This window comes from Embiotoca jacksoni, unplaced genomic scaffold, assembly GCF_022577435.1.
Source record: "Embiotoca jacksoni isolate LCO1_2020_lvr unplaced genomic scaffold, fEmbJac1.0.p SCAF_11, whole genome shotgun sequence".
Lineage (NCBI taxonomy): Eukaryota > Metazoa > Chordata > Actinopteri > Embiotocidae > Embiotoca > Embiotoca jacksoni.
In genome coordinates, this window is record NW_027185241.1 from 14,751,647 (window position 1) to 14,767,491 (window position 15,845).

Consider the following 15,845-nt stretch of genomic DNA (forward strand, 5'->3'; position numbering starts at 1 on the left):
CATAGATCTGTGTTGTGTGACATTTTAATGGTAGTTTTAGTCTCAGAACAGTTAATGGTGACCAAGTTACTTAAACAGCAGGTGGCGCTGCAGTAAAATATCTTTCAGTAAGGTGAGTACAACAAAAAACTGTGTTTAAAATCTGTGAATGATGGAATGAAGGAATGAATGTATCAATAAAGCATTCAAATTAAGAGATGTTATAATTTGATTGATTAAATATGCATTTAAGTGATTTAAGGGACACACTGAAAAACTAAAAGTATAGAAATTCTTCTCTTTAAAATAGAGAATGATAACAGAACTTTAAAAATTAAACCTTGAAAAAGTGTGTGTCATTCCAGCACCATCCCACTGTTACTCTAACATAGTCAACACTGTCATCTGTAAAATCAGGGATGTACTTCAGGCCGACGAGGTTGGATGGTCGATGCAGGATACTGAATTCGGTTCAACGGTAGGTGGCACTGCAGCGAAATCTTCAACAAGACACTCAAAGCTTTGCATGTCATTTCCTTTAAGATGATGTAAGCTTGCCAGGGCAAGTAAAAGCAGAGGTGAAACATTCTTTCTCGGAGTTTAAACCTTTCTGCAGTACCACAAAACAGACAGCAGGGGGCTCCAAAGACTCGCTGCGCCGACACCATCCTTCTCCAGCAGAAGATGAAATGTAGAGAGGAAGGGAGGCAGCAGAGGAACCTTGTCACACTGGGTCATTTTCAAGAAGTATACAGAAGAGGTGACTGATGGGGAAAGAAAGTTAATAAATTTGTGACTCTGCCAAAAGGCCTCTTTTTCCTACTTAAATTGTATATTTACTCAGCATCCTGTCTTCTCCCTGCGACGTTTGCTCTTTTATCTAAAAATACTGAGTCATTTTCCCCAGTTCTTTACAGTTTTTGTTTAATCTATGCTGACAGTACGTGGACAGTAAAAAGAGATGGAGAAGATTTCCACTGTATGGTAATTAGCAACTAAAATAATGTCATTTATACAAAAAATTGGGACCTTGAATAGTTTGTAGGAGCTGTAAAAGATAATTCAGTCATATTATTTGTTTTTAATCTGTACTTGGTTGTATTATGGGTGGATATTAGTTACAGTGTATGACGATGCAAAAAAAGTATGACAATAAAATATGCACTAGTGGTGCACTGTACTGTCTTTTAATTAATTTAAAAAAACGAAACAGAACCGGCCTGCTTGAGGTTTTTCAAATTTTATTTCTTCGTCTCATGATTCTTAAACCGAGTTACAGTAGCTCTGCCTCTCAGCTTCCTTCTTCCACTGGTGATTAAGCCTTTAAAACACACCGACAGGGAGATGGATACAGTAGTTACCATGGTACTGAGCCATAACGACACATCTAAAGTGGCAGTGGGAGGTGGAGAGGGGGGCACATGGACACAAATACACCAACCGGTCAACCTCATCATGAAAGGAACAAAAAAGAAAAAAGAAACAGATCAACTCAGAACACTCAAACACACTGATGCACTGATGCTGCTGCCTACGTATACTGTAGTAGAGCTAAGGGCCATGATGCTAGGACTTCGCTATGGGTGGGGCTTGTGTGTAAAATAGAAGGATGCAGGGATCAAGGATGAGTTGGGGGTGGTCCCTTTCCTGGCTTCCTTTCTAGACAGGAAGTGTCTACTCCTTGGAGTGCATGTACAAGAGCAGGTCAGCGACACGGTTGCTGTAGCCATACTCGTTGTCATACCTGGATGGAGAGACAGGGGAGAAACGAGAAAGTGAAATGAATTGGTTAGTTTTCTGATCTCCCTATTTTATACATGTATATGTGGGGCTGGACAAAGCCTTTGAAAACTCACCAGGAAATGAGCTTGACAAAGTTGTCGTTGAGGGAGATGCCAGCGCCGGCATCAAAGATGGAGGAGTGGGTGTCACCGATGAAGTCAGAGGACACCACCTGCAAATCACCAAAAAAGCACCACGAGTCAGATATTGTGAAGCCGGACACATCTGAGGCAAAACATTACTGACTGCAAAACACAAATCCGAGTCAGTCACAGAAGTCACAATTCATTGAGAACAAGAATAAATCGTAGTTGCTCTGCGGTGTGTGAGGTACCTGGTCCTCGGTGTAACCCAGCACTCCCTTCATGGGCCCCTGTGCGGCCTTCTTGACAGCTTCCTTAATCTCAGCGTAAGATGCAGACTTGGAAAGACGACACGTCAGGTCCACCACAGACACGTCAGCCACCGGCACCCTGAACGCCATGCCTGTCAGCTTACTGGAGAGACGGGGGGAGAGAGGACAAAATAGAGCTTCTTATTAATCGTCCTCCATTTCCTCGACACAGATAGAAAAAGCGCCTCCAAAAAAGGCTGTCAGAAAATGGTTTTACCCGTTGAGTTCGGGGATGACTTTGCCCACTGCCTTGGCTGCACCGGTGGAGGCTGGGATGATGTTCTGGGCAGCAGTGCGGCCGTCGCGCCAGGCCTTTGCGCTGGGACCGTCCACTGTCTTCTGGGTGGCTGTGTACGCGTGGACTGTTGTCTACGGAGAGGAGGTTCAAAAATACAGGACTGAAAAAGTTCTGCTCACACCAACAGTGTAGAAAAATCTCAGTATCACATTTGAATAGCAGACAGATTGCCTGTGACTAACCATGAGAGCCTCCTCGATGCCAAAGTTATCATGGATGACTTTGGCCAGGGGGGCCAGGCAGTTGGTGGTACAGGAGGCATTACTGCAGAACACAAAGGGAGGACTAGATTCAGTTCTTTTAAAATACAGGAACATGTAATATTTAGGTTTTTGGTGAGGTTGTGGAGCTAAATTTAGGAACATGTTTGCAGAATACAAGAGTGAATTTGTCCTGTACCTGACGATGGTCATGGAGGAGGGGTCGTATTTGTCCTCGTTAACTCCCATGACAAACATTGGAGCATCGGGTGAGGGGGCGGACACAACCACACGCTGAGCACCGCCCTGGATGTGAGACTGTGATGGCAAAAGGGCGAGAGGTTAGAAACTTGACTATCAGACAGTCCGTGTGTAGTTGTTTGTGCGCGTGTTTGTGCGCGAGTACGTACAGAGGCCTTGTCCACACTGAGGAAGACTCCGGTGGACTCGACAACGTATTTGGCTCCGGCGTTGCCCCAGGGGATCTCGGATGGCTTCATACTGGAGTCAAAGAAGGAACAGAGTCAGTCGAAGAAGAATAAACCGACATTTTTGGGGAAAATACTTTCAGAGTAGAAACAAAGCAGAAGAGATGGTGAGACTGCTCAGCGAGGTGTTGCCGAATCGGAATGTCTCTTCTATAACCATCCTCTTTATTGGTCTTGATTTTTGCAGAGCTCAGACAGCATTATTCAATGGACTAAAATAACAGCTGGTACAAAGGGTGGAGGGGGCGGTTGTATGAGTGAAGCCCTCGGCAGCAGAAGGCCTCATTCCAGAGCCAGGAATTCACTCCAGATAACAAAGACCAGCAGATCAAACTCGCATAAAAATCTCAGTCTTACAGTGAAATATAAATAAAAGTCTGTCATTATTCAAAATAAACAACGCTCTTGCAGTGAAAGCTGTCGTGGTGTGGGGCTTAAATTCCTCAGGAACGCCACTTACCACTGGAAGACAGAGATGGTGTTGCCGTCGACGACGAGCTTGCCATCCTCGTGGGAGACCTCACCGTGGTAACGGCCGTGGGTGGAGTCATACTTGAACATGTAGACCTGGGAGGAGGTGGGGAGGAAAATGACGGGGTTATTATGGCATTTGAAAATGTATGTTTTGTGTTGTTTAAACGTTGCATTCCATCCATGACAAATATAAAACTGATCAATATGTTTATTTGTTATGCTAATAAATACTTCACAAAGTATCGTCCACAAAAGCCTCAACTGTCAGCTGTGCATAATTTAAGTAACCTGGAGTCTTGGTAGATTTTAGGCTCAAATCTGACATTGTTTACAACTAAATGACAAAAAAGGTACTGAGACAGCCAAATGTACTAAATATTAGAGTATAAAAGTATAAATATAGTTAAATATAGAGTCGGAGGGTCAGTTTTAGTCATTTTCACCTTCTTTTAGCAAAAGATACTGGGAGACTGACTCCTGAATTTGCAACCAACTGTGACGTCACCCTGTGGTTTGTGACCAGCGCTTCTGAATCTTTTGAGTTTGGATTTTGGCCGTCGTGTTCTTGTTATATTTTACCAAGAAGGGACCTTATTCGGACAAGCTGGGGACCAGCGGATGGTGGATCTGACTCGATCTGACTGGGAACCCGATGACACTGCGTATCACCCACCTATAGTTGAGACCTGAATGCACTACGGGCCTGTCAATCAAACAGACACTCCCACAAATATACTGCTTTTCAAGGCCTAATATCTAATTAATGATGGAATTACTTTATGATGGACCTCCAGAAGGAGTGACTTTAGCCAACAACACCAAATTGTGGAAACGTGGAAAAAATGTATTGACTATACAAAAGTCAATACATTTTTTGTATTTGGTGTTGTTGGCTAAAATGTATTGACTTTTGTATAGTCAATACATTTGTATAGTCAATACTTTTGTATAGTCAATACATTTGTATAGTCAATACATTTGTATAGTCAATACTTTTGTATAGTCAATACATTTGTATAGTCAATACATTTGTATAGTCAATACTTTTGTATAGTCAATACATTTGTATAGTCAATACATTTGTATAGTCAATACTTTTGTATAGTCAATAAAAAATTTTCCACGTTTCCACAATTTGGTGTTGTTGGCTAAAGTCACTCCTTCTTACTAAATAGACTTTTATATACAGTCTATTATTTGCACCCAAATGAGTAATGACAGGGATCTACATAAATTTAAACATTTGATGTGAATAGTTTATCAAATAGCAAGTTTTCTCACCATGTACTGCAAGTCAATGAAGGGGTCATTGACGGCCACAACTTTGATGCCTTTGTCGAGGCAAGCCCTCAGGACCAGGCGGCCGATGCGGCCGAAGCTGCAAAGAGAGAGAGATACTAATAATAGCTGCTTTGGGAAAATGGTGGGAAACTTCCTGAGGATGTCAAACCACTCTTAGGACCTCACATGAATCTTCTAACAGCCTCAAACTGACACTTGAATGGTGGTTTGCTTACCATAGAGAACACCTGCTTATGAACCCTCATGATCAATTACACTTTTCCTTGCTTCGAACTCACCCATTGATTCCAACACAGAGGTCTGACATGGTTGCTGCTGCTTTGGGGGTGTGGAGTTACCTGAGGAAAAAAACAAATACAGTCACATTAGAAAGACAACTCTGACTGATGGATGGAAGTCTTAAGAAAACAATGGCTGTTCAGTCGTAATTGGGAATCTTCTCGAGCCGCAACACACCCAAGACAGACGGCCCAAAAAACCTCTTTCACATTGACAAAAACACAAAGTATATGTGACCGGTTGGAGTGATGCAAACTGTTTCCTTGACGACAGGATGTAGTGTTGATCAGATTAGGTAAAGCATTAACCGCTGAGACTTTCATTCTAAATAAATATTTGTTAAGTAGCTTCCTAACACTAGATTGGGTAACACATCGATCACTTACATGTACATTGGCAGTACGAACTGAATGACATTCTCGGGTAAAATCAGTTAGTTGGGAAATTGTAGTCCAAAAACGCAGCTTAGTGCCACAGGAGTTGCTCAACAGAACGAGATCCTTGGTGATTGTAACTTGTTTTGTGCACTACAAGAAAAGGAGGTTAAAGCAAGCGGCAGCCAACAGTGACGTCACCCATTGGTTTGCGATCGGCCGTTATGAAGCCGTGAGTTCGGATATTGGCTGCCGGCATCTTGGTGATTCAGAGCAGTTTGCAGCCAGAAGTGACCATATTTGAACGAGCTGGAGAGGAGCGAGCGGTAGATCTGACTCCATTTGATTGGGAACCCGGAGAAACTACACCTCGCCCACCGATAGTTGTAACGTGACAGCACCACAGACCTGTCAATCAAAAAGACACGCAACCCAAACATATCGCTTTTTAAAGCTTATTTTCTAATTAATGACGGGATTATTTTCAGATGGACCGCTAGAAAACTAATAAGAAGGAGTGACTTTAGCTAACAAAACGGAAATGACTTTTGGAAAAATGTTTTGGCTTTGTATTTCATGAGAGAAGTTGATCGGGACTCTGTGGAGCCTGAGGCGTTTTGGAGCTGACCTCTAGTGGCACTCTGTGGTACTGCAGCTTAAGACACTTTCGGGTCGGTCTCATTTTTAAGACCTGGAAGCTACGTTTTACTATTATATACAATCAATGGGCTAAATTCAGATAAAAATATTGATAGGTTAATGCACACAAGGTAATATTCATGAAACCACAAGAGATGCTGAGGTAAAGAGGTGAAAAATCTAAATAAAATATGTACAATCAACATTTATGCGCAAACTTACAATATAATTTACAATAGAAGGATATTAAAAATGGACAATTATCTATTGGCTCTATTATGTATTGTAAAGAAATCCGAGTAGAAGTTGACATAATTACTAGGTATGCAATTTCAGTCTCTAGGACTGTTGTTGGAAATATCCAATCTGCCACGTCTCGCCTGAAGCTTGTGTGCTTCAGGCTCCACAAACCACTACAAATCTGTGAGCATCTCTGTTAAACTTATTCATCATAATTTTCACGTGGCATTATGAGGGCTGCCATTATGTATCATGTTTTAAAAACTCTGCTCATCCTTTAATCATGTACTGATCATCACACTGTCGCCATCTGTCTTCTCTGACTCCAGCAGAAGAGTTGCAGGGTAAAGTAAAGTAACATGTTAACGAGCTGCCTTCTTGTAGCATTTGAAAATGTTCTGCGGTACAAGTTCAAACAGCGGACATTTTTTCCAGCTTTAAGGTCCATATAACACGGAGAAAGGCTGGCAGCAGGAGCCTCACAGTACAGGGGAAGCCGGTGTTGTACGTTGTATGATGTTGTGTGAAAGTGTGTGATCATGTTTATCGTCAGTGGGGAAACAAATCCAGGCAGGTTTCACAGGCATGTCCTGCTGCAGGAGTCATGCTGTTTATAAAACAATGTGATAAGAAGGGAGGGAGAACGTGGGAGGAAGCAAACAGAGACTTGTACCAACTGAGTGGAGAGGAAGGCTGGCCTTGACCCAACTATGTGACCTTCTTTGCTTTCTTCTTTCCTCTCCTTCTCACACTGAACACTCTGCTGCTGCTTTCTCCTCCTCCCGTTTCTACTGCCTCCAACTCCTCACCTCCAGCTCTTCCTCTCCTCTGCTGTCCTTCCTCCGTTCGTGTCAGAAGGGTTGACCATATCGTATCTAGCTTCATGAATCTACACTACAATAAGTCATGTGACATCGTGTTACGCGATAAATACAAAAGAAGCTGAGGCAAACGATCCGCTGCAGGCTCGTTCAAGTGTTTCTGGGTGGCGCATGTGTCCAAACTCGTGAGCGAACAGGTATGGTACCTCCACGGTAGTGCAAGTAAGGGCGACGCAGATTGTCCTTGACTGATTGGACTGTAATCTCCTAATCTGCTGTGTGTGTGTGTGTGTGTGTGTGTGTGTGTGTGTGTGTGTGTGTGCGTGCGTGCGTGCGTGCGCGCGCGCGCGCGCGCACGCACGCAACTGAAAGTGTACGTGTGTCTCAGTGGGAATCATGTAGGCCAAGCTGTCAATCTGGTGAAGTGCATTGTGGGAGCCCTTTAAATAGACTACCGGGGCAACCAGATTAGGATAAATCATCTCTCTTTCTGACACACACCGTCCGACGTGAGCGGAGGTAACTGAGACCTCAGAACATTTGAACCTGGACTGATCCACTGCTGTTATGTCGCTCAGTGTGCTGCTGCTCTGCCTGGCGGGAAGTGAAACGCTGTTTGTCGTCAGTGTGTTGAATAGTTTATCTATTGCAGCCTTGATAGTTTCAACTGTCACAGGGGCATTTTATATGTTTCCATGATTTATTATTCTTGTCTTGCAGAACCTTCCTTTTAAGGTAGAGCAGCCATTTTGTTTTCTGCTGCGAGCATCTATAATACAAGGTCACCAAAGGGGGGAGGGGGGAGAGAGAGAGAGAGAGAGAAAGGGTCCATGCAGTGTGACCAGGCTCTTCTCACATTTCTCTAGCACTTATTGTGCATTCACAATATTCTGCACTGACCTCTTTTCTTTCCTCCTTTTTGAACTCTCCTTCCTTTTCTTGATTTCTCTCTCTCTCTCTCTCTGTCTCTCTCTCTCTGTCTCTGTCTCTCTCTCTCTCTCTGTCTCTCTCTGTCTCTCTCTCTCTCTGTCTCTCTCTGTCTCTCTCTGTCTCTCTGTCTCTCTCTCTCTGTCTCTCTCTGTCTCTCTCTCTCCACAAAGCAGTTGCCCTGGGTTTCCAAAACAAAATGGCTGCCGAATGATGAAGCATTTTTAACACAGAGTGGGCTTTTTCTGCTTTACTAAAGCTGTTGGAAAATTGGACTGGACAGCAGTGGAGGTCTATATAAGACAGATCTAGTAGGACTGAATGTTAAAGATGTGAAAAATTTCTCCAAATAATTCCCTTTTTTTCTGCCATTTCTGGGATCGACGGGAACTTTTCCATGAAACATTGATTGTGGAGGCATTACCGCCACCTTCCTTCTGACGGTACTAATGCATTAAAATCAGGTTCCAAACAGGGGAAATAAGGAAGAACGAAAGCCGCACATACTAATCGATTCTTTATATATTTTTTTAATGACTATTCAAATATCATGTCCCATCCTTATTTTCCATCAGGCAAAAGCTGTGGATAGTACCTGCGATTTGGTACTATTTCTGGTATCACTTCTGGTGAGTGTCCAAGTGAGCTCAGCTGATACTAAAAAGTGACGTAAAAACACAGCAGATCACTGATTGGTCAGAGAGTCGTCAGAATCTGCATCGCTGCGTGGATAACACCGGTCGTCCTGCACAAACCCTACATTGTTAACTAACCAAGCTACTGTAGCGGCCGCAATATCATTAATTCCCTGGTTATCTTTGTTAATGGCAAAACCTCGGCATGGTCAGCAGACGAGGTGCAGCCGTTCTGAAGCAGCATCTTCTAAGACTCAATTTGTCTCCTTAATGTGACAAACAGCCTCATACCAAGCTTGAAGAAGATGTCACAGCAGTTTCATACGGTGTCGCTACAGTAACGATGAGGCATTGAGGGCGTAGTGTCTCCTGTGGAAAATAAAATTCTGAAAAGTAGCTGGTAGTCGAGTCGATTTCGACAGTCCCTCCACAAAGTCACAAAATCTACTAATTGACACAATATTTTTACGAGCTAGCAATTTTGCAAGATTCTTGCAATTTCTCCACAATAACTCCTCAATAGAAGCTCTGCTGAAGGCCTCAGGGCACAAAGGAAGCTTTTCAAAATAAAACTTGTTCATCAACAATTGGTTGACTGATCAAACTGTTAAAACCAGTGAAGGGGTTTATAGGAAATGTGGTCTCGTCCTGAGAATGAGGCTGCCAATCGTCCCACTTCCCTGCGGCAGTCATAGCTTCATACACAAGTTTTATATGCAGACTTTGCAGAGGAGCATTTGAGCACGAGGCGATGGAGGACGAGGGAGCGGACCCTGAATTGTAGTTTCATTCATGTGTCTGTAAGAGAAGGCCCTTTGTTTTTGTGCATACAGAATATGTCGAATTAATATTATTTAAATAGTATTTAAAGCCCTTATTTTTACAGATGTAGCTGAAGATACGACACTTTTACTACTAAGTTCCGAGAATAAAAAGAAGATGTGAAGTTAAAACAATTCCATCTATTTCTGTTACTATCACAGAGAGTGGTTACGTATGACTGTTGTCATTAGGCAGCGATTTAAAAAAAGAAAATCACAATTTATTTCCCTTGACTTGCAATTCCACCAATTTTACCACAAATGCATGTGAGTTTTTGAGAAAAGCCGCTGCATCCGCTAAATCATCATCAACCTTTATGATCGCAACGATCATAAAGAATTGAAGCAAAATCAGAGACTGCTTAATGTTTGGATAACGGCATGAGGCAAACCCTGGAAACAGGCCCATGTAAAGTATGTATGTTCCAGTCTGCCTATGTACTTGTTAAAAACCTCTCTTCCACGTCTGTTACTGTTGCCTAGCAGCTGTGTGGAGGATCGGCCAATCAAAGGCAGGATAAAAAAAAAAAGGGGTGGATGGAAGTTTCCCCCACTGGTCTGGAGGAAAATTCATTTCTTACCTCTGAGTCACTGTGAACAAAAATGGGGGGAAAAAAAAAAAAAAAAAAAAAACAGGTCTGAGACTGCGTCCTATTTCAGTTAATGAGGGCTGTGGTGCAAAACAACCAATAACTCTCATAGGCTGATGCCCACATCCTGTTAATGGTGAGTGAACCTAGAAGTATAGAAATGACGCAAACACGAACACAAAAAATGACTGAAACATCCATAAACCTACTTTTTGGTTACAAATCTTCCAGCACTATCAGTTTTTCATCAACAGTAAACTGGACTATAATCCTATTTTGAAAGAGGAAAAAATAACTCTCTACCACACACAGTCCTGCCTCTTTCGACTGTAGACCAATCAGCGCCGGTCTGGTATTGAACACACACACTCTCTGACAGCCCTCACACAGAGGCCTCATTGTGCAGAGCTGAGCAGAGAGGTTAGGTGTTGTGAACTGCAGCTCGCAATCTGCTGACACTCATTTAAATGTTAAAAGAAGAGGCACTCAGACCTTTTAAACATTTTTCTGACCATCCACCAACTTTTCCAGATTTACTACACTGTGTTTTCGGTAATTTTGCGAGGAAAGATGACGTGAGGGGTCAAAGTTGTGGTGAAAGCAGGTACCATCATAGACAGAAATAGATCCTGCTAAAGCCTACAACAGACTGAACCTTTGGGTTTGCGATGAGTCCATCTCCTCTAAGACAAGAGAGGAAACAGCCAATCAGTGTCTCTTTATCATCCATTTCACTCACACTTTAGTGACTCCATCAGTCCCACACATCCCCACCACCCAAACTAATCATTAAAATTCAGCCCTCTCTGTCTGTCTCTCTATTTATCGCCACTCTTTGTCTGTCTGGTTCTCTAGTCATATTAAATTAGAACAACCTCCCCTCCCTCTGAGCCATGACCCATTTTCATCACACAAACAGAGTCGGACCAGAGGGGTGCAGACAAGAGTCGCCACGCCTGCAGACCTGCATGTGAAAAGGACAGAGGACAATCGGCTACATCAGGTGGTTTAACTGTGGGAGGGGAGGGGAGGGGAGGGGTGAGGAGAGGAGAGGAGAGGAGAGGAGAGGAGAGGAGAGGAGAGGAGAGGAGAGGAGAGGAGAGGAGAGGAGGAAGAGGAGCATGTAGAAGCATTTCACTCCTGCCAACACCTCTACTGATGTCAAGCACCGACATGTTGCAAAACAAACACCGCTTCTTCTTTCTTCTGTAACATGCCAACAGCTTTGCTCGTCGCTGCAAACCCTTATATGGACCTCGGTTTAGAGGAGCACAGACGAGCTCCTACATAACAGCGTTAAGAATTTACGTACAGACTGAACACAGACTAAACCACATAATTCACTATCCTCATGCCAGGAGATGCGACAATAGAATAAAGCTGGTGCTCATTCTTTGGTTTGCCTCAGTTTTTGTATTCATGGTAAACTTGACAGCGAGTGAATGAACTCACAAACCTCCAGGCCAATAAGCCCTTCCCCCAGCCCTCCCTTCCTTCAGCGTCTCTCTCCTATTCAGACCTTCCTTCTGCTTTCTGTTCCTCCATCACACCCTCTTTCTCCCCAGTGTTTTTCCACTGCAGTTGGCTGATTGGCCGGAGGCCAGGCCCCCTATCCAATATGGTGATGTCTTCTCTTCTTGCTGCCTCAATACAAACTGGTGGAGTAACACACTCTGTGTGCAACTTAAGGAACTTAAATTCTGCTCACCTGCTTCCTCTTTCAATAGTCTAATCACTGAGACAATGTCACTTTGTTGCTGTAAACTAGTCAGTTAACTGTCCAACTCCATCACATCACCGGTTAGACACATGCACACACACAAGCGCCTCAGGCTGTGTGTCCTACTCAGCAGGTCTGGCCTCCTGCTGACCAGGACAGACTAGTAGACATCTTATATAAAAAGAGTGACGAGCAGCCAATTGTTTATTCCCAAATACACAAAATAGACTGGCTTGGATTGATAGATTTGCAAAGGTAAGACTTAATATTGTGGTTTAACAAGGACGTGTTCATCTACACAAACCTGTACACACACACACACGCGCACACACACACACACACACACACACACACACCATCATGCATTAGCAAAGAGGTGCATTGTATCAAACTGCAGGGGATTCAAAAGGAGGGAAACATGTGACCCCCTGAGCAGAGGTAATGCTGCACCACGCGCGCACACACACACACACACACACACACCTTCTCTTGTCTCCTGAGCTGCAGTAAAGAGGTACAACATGTGCATCTGTAAATAATAACTGTAAGAAATATATAAATTTAAAAAAGCACAACTGCTTTGTTGTAAGGGGTCCTTTCACATCCAAGTTATGGCCCTCCTTCCCTGAAATTGGGTGTATTTCCTTAAATTGTTGACAGAGTGCTGAGTCACTTCTCTCTCACACATCCTGAACAAGATGGCTGGTTGATAGGACAGCTGCAGAGCACTATCAAGCAGGACAGTCATACTAACCTCTGCCTAAAAACCACCACGCTACCTTTGTGTGGAAAACTTGAGTTAATCTCGAGACAACTACTCATAACCACTTCAAGAATGAATCAGGTATGTGTGTAAATTAGTCTTAAGACTAGTTACTTCTAGCAGCAGTAACTACAGGATGCATTGCACTAATCATTTGATCACAAGATTAAACAGGAAGAGAGAGAATATTCTCCAGCATCACCAAGGAAGCCACCAAGACATTAGACAAGAAAAAATGAGTCTGTACACTTCCTACAGCTAACATGGGGAAATCCTACCCACATCTACAACCAAATATCATCACAGGTAGCCTGTGTGGGTTGCTTATATCTGCCTAACAACAAGGCTGTAGTCCTTGGGATGCTGCAATGACATGTCCTGGGTGCTGCCGGGTGGCTTTACCTAATCTCATTGGTTTACTTCTTGCTCAGCAAAGGGGCAGCATGTTGGCAACACATTCAGGGACATTTACATTTCAGACCGTGATCTACAGCATGTGCAGGAGTGTTTGGAGTTAATGTACCAGTTTTAACATAACTAATATGGCACTGACAAAACACTATATATTATTCAACCAAGCGAGAACCAACAGTGACATCACCCATTGCTTTAAGAACTGCTCATTTGAAGACTCCATTTTGTATTTTGGTCTTCGCCATCTTGCTGTTTTGGAGCCAGAGGTGAACATATTTGAACGAGCTGGGGACGAAGGAGCGGTGAATCAGACTCCATCTGATTGGGAACCAGAGGATACTATGACACGCCCACTTATATAATACAATATATCGGACCGCACCAGAGGCCTCTCAATCAAACACGCCCCCCAAAAATGACGCTTTTTGAGAGCTAATATCTGATTAATGACAAGGATTAGTTTCAGAGGGACAATCGTGGAAAATATTTATTGACTTTGTATTTCATGAAAGAAGTTAAATGGGAGTCAGAGGCTTTTGGGAGCCAACCTTAGTGGCCCTGGGTGATATTGCACGTTCCGCATTGATGTCATTTATTTTTAGGCAGTCTGTTTATTCAACTGAAAATTGTGAGAGTACCTTGAAATTCAATTACATATTAACGTAAAGGAAGGTTATAATCATTAATATTGTAAATGAAATATGCATAAAACAATATGCTAATTTTCCACCACTATGATCATACGGCCTTAAAACCTAATAAAAGTACGACATCAGTGAGCAGCCGTGGTCGGCTGCAGGGTGATGCTCTAATGCTGCTATCTATGACCTTCAGTCATGCAGCGTCTGAGCTGAGATGTGTGGCCGTCCATCCCACTCACTGCGTTGTGAAAACGTGACCGCAGGTGGATGAGGAGTTTGGGTTCGTACAGCGGCATCATTACAGCCGCTCTGGGCCTGCTATGACCTTCACCGTACCTTAGTGGTGACCTTCAACAGCCAGGCAGGGCTGCATCTGCATGTACCACACCTGCATAACGTCAAGGTAACGTCAATCAAACACCGAAGGCCTCAGATGGTGATGCAATACTATGTACTGTGATATTACTCCTTATTTTTTTTTTAAATAAAAAAAATCTGAATGATAAGAGGTTTTGATCAACATTACCATTCAGAGTGATGTACAATGATTAAAAACAAGCAGTTTTACTGTCGGCTTCATCAATTCACTCGCTGAGCACAGTTGACTTATTGTTCAGAGGTTTGGCAGCTCGATAAATTGGATATCAGGTGAAACTGTGCAGGTGATGTTGCTTTAAAAAGAAACGCCGTTTGAAAACCGCATCAACAGGTCGGTCGAGTCTGAAGTCAAACTGCGACAGAATCCTGCGACACGACGACCGTCTGTCTGTCTGTCCGCCCTTCACCGGGACACCTTCAGACAGCCTCTCCACCTCCGGACACTACGTGTTCCTCCGTTTCCCTCCTCTCGTCTCATCCCCGTGGCCTCCGTGCTGTTCATGTGTGAGCGGCGTCACGTCGCCGGACTTCATGATGAGGGCCGCGGGAGGCACGTAGCTTCGCCTCTGTTCACACACACACTCTCATCCGGCCTCATTACAGCAGCTTTACCAAACTACTGCTTTTACTCTTCACCTCTTCTCATCACAGTTTGTATATATATATATATATTCGTGCTGGGTTACATAACATGGAGCTTAATCCACTTCCGCAGATGCAGCAATGTCACGTTACCCGACCAGCAGGAGACAGTTGCGCTTCACGTGAATGAATTAGACATTATGAACGGCCCATATGACGTTTCTTTTAAAAAAAAAAAAGATGCACCGTTTCTTGTGGTTTTAGCTCTCTGTGGTGTTCGTAATATGTTGGCTTTATTTAAATGATGCAACGACACGAGTCGGACGGAAAGCATTACACCACGTCCGCCTGCATCTCCTCCCGTCCTCCTGCACCGTGAAAAACGTGCATCCCGACTGTATGGTCTGTTTTAAATCTCCAGGGATGACCTCTAAAGCTTTGTCTCCCTCGTCCCGCCGGATGTCTTGTGTCGTATGGAGACAGTTAAAATGTATCCGATTGAAACAGTCGTGTATTGAGGACACCGAGCAGACAGGTTACATAGTGGCCACACGGCACTCCGATAAAACCAGGGTTAGGAAAACGATGGACGGATTTCACGTAAACTCAAATATTATCAATAAAATCTGCACCAAACCACGCAGATGGACGAAAGGCGAAAGCTTGTGGATGTTAGCTTTAGTAAATATACACGAATATGGAACAGAATTTATTATTATTATTTTTTTTGTAACCTGGACGTTACACAGGCCTACACACTGAAAGGTGGAGCTGCTTACCTCACGGCTGATGCTTCTTGAGTCGGTGTGCTCAGCTCACGGTGCCGCCTGCCGCTTTTATAGCAGACACGTGCCCCGGGGAGCCTGGTCGCCCTAGCGACGTGACGTCATGTCATCCTTCGCCGTCAGGATCCATTCGGAACGAGGGGTTTGTCACGGTCTAGTGTGTGTGTGTGTGTGTGTGTGTGTGTGTGTGTGTGTGTGTGTGTGTGTGTGTGTGTGTGGAGATGACCAACCACTGGAGACACGTAGATATGAGCAATAGAAACCTACAGTGTTATCTGAATGCAGTCTAATGAACACAGTGCGCATGTGATCGGTGGGC

The 15,845-nt window shown here is 43.7% G+C and overlaps 1 protein-coding gene across 1 annotated transcript; it reads right to left on the reverse strand.

Annotated features, from left to right (window-relative positions):
* Window positions 1-1,203: 1,203 nt before the first annotated feature.
* gapdhs (glyceraldehyde-3-phosphate dehydrogenase, spermatogenic) lies at window positions 1,204-15,587 on the reverse strand. The gene is made up of 11 exons (XM_069143296.1): window positions 15,521-15,587; window positions 5,196-5,255; window positions 4,897-4,993; window positions 3,602-3,708; window positions 3,064-3,154; window positions 2,853-2,971; window positions 2,636-2,717; window positions 2,373-2,524; window positions 2,096-2,258; window positions 1,836-1,933; window positions 1,204-1,723 (listed from the first exon to the last, which is right to left on the reverse strand). Exons 2-11 carry the CDS (start codon window positions 5,222-5,224, stop codon window positions 1,654-1,656), a joined length of 1,008 nt encoding a protein of 335 aa, XP_068999397.1. The 5' UTR covers window positions 5,225-5,255; window positions 15,521-15,587; the 3' UTR covers window positions 1,204-1,653.
* Window positions 15,588-15,845: the final 258 nt, after the last annotated feature.

Bases quoted from the DNA above. Each gene is read 5' to 3' on its own strand.
- gapdhs (XM_069143296.1), bottom strand. From the start codon at position 5,224: ATGTCAGACCTCTGTGTTGGAATCAATGG. The intron at 3,709-4,896 runs GTGAGAAAACTT...ACCTCCTCCCAG, and splicing joins TCATTGACTTGCAGTACATG to GTCTACATGTTCAAGTATGA. The intron at 3,155-3,601 runs GTAAGTGGCGTT...CTTTGACTCCAG, and splicing joins ACCATCTCTGTCTTCCAGTG to TATGAAGCCATCCGAGATCC.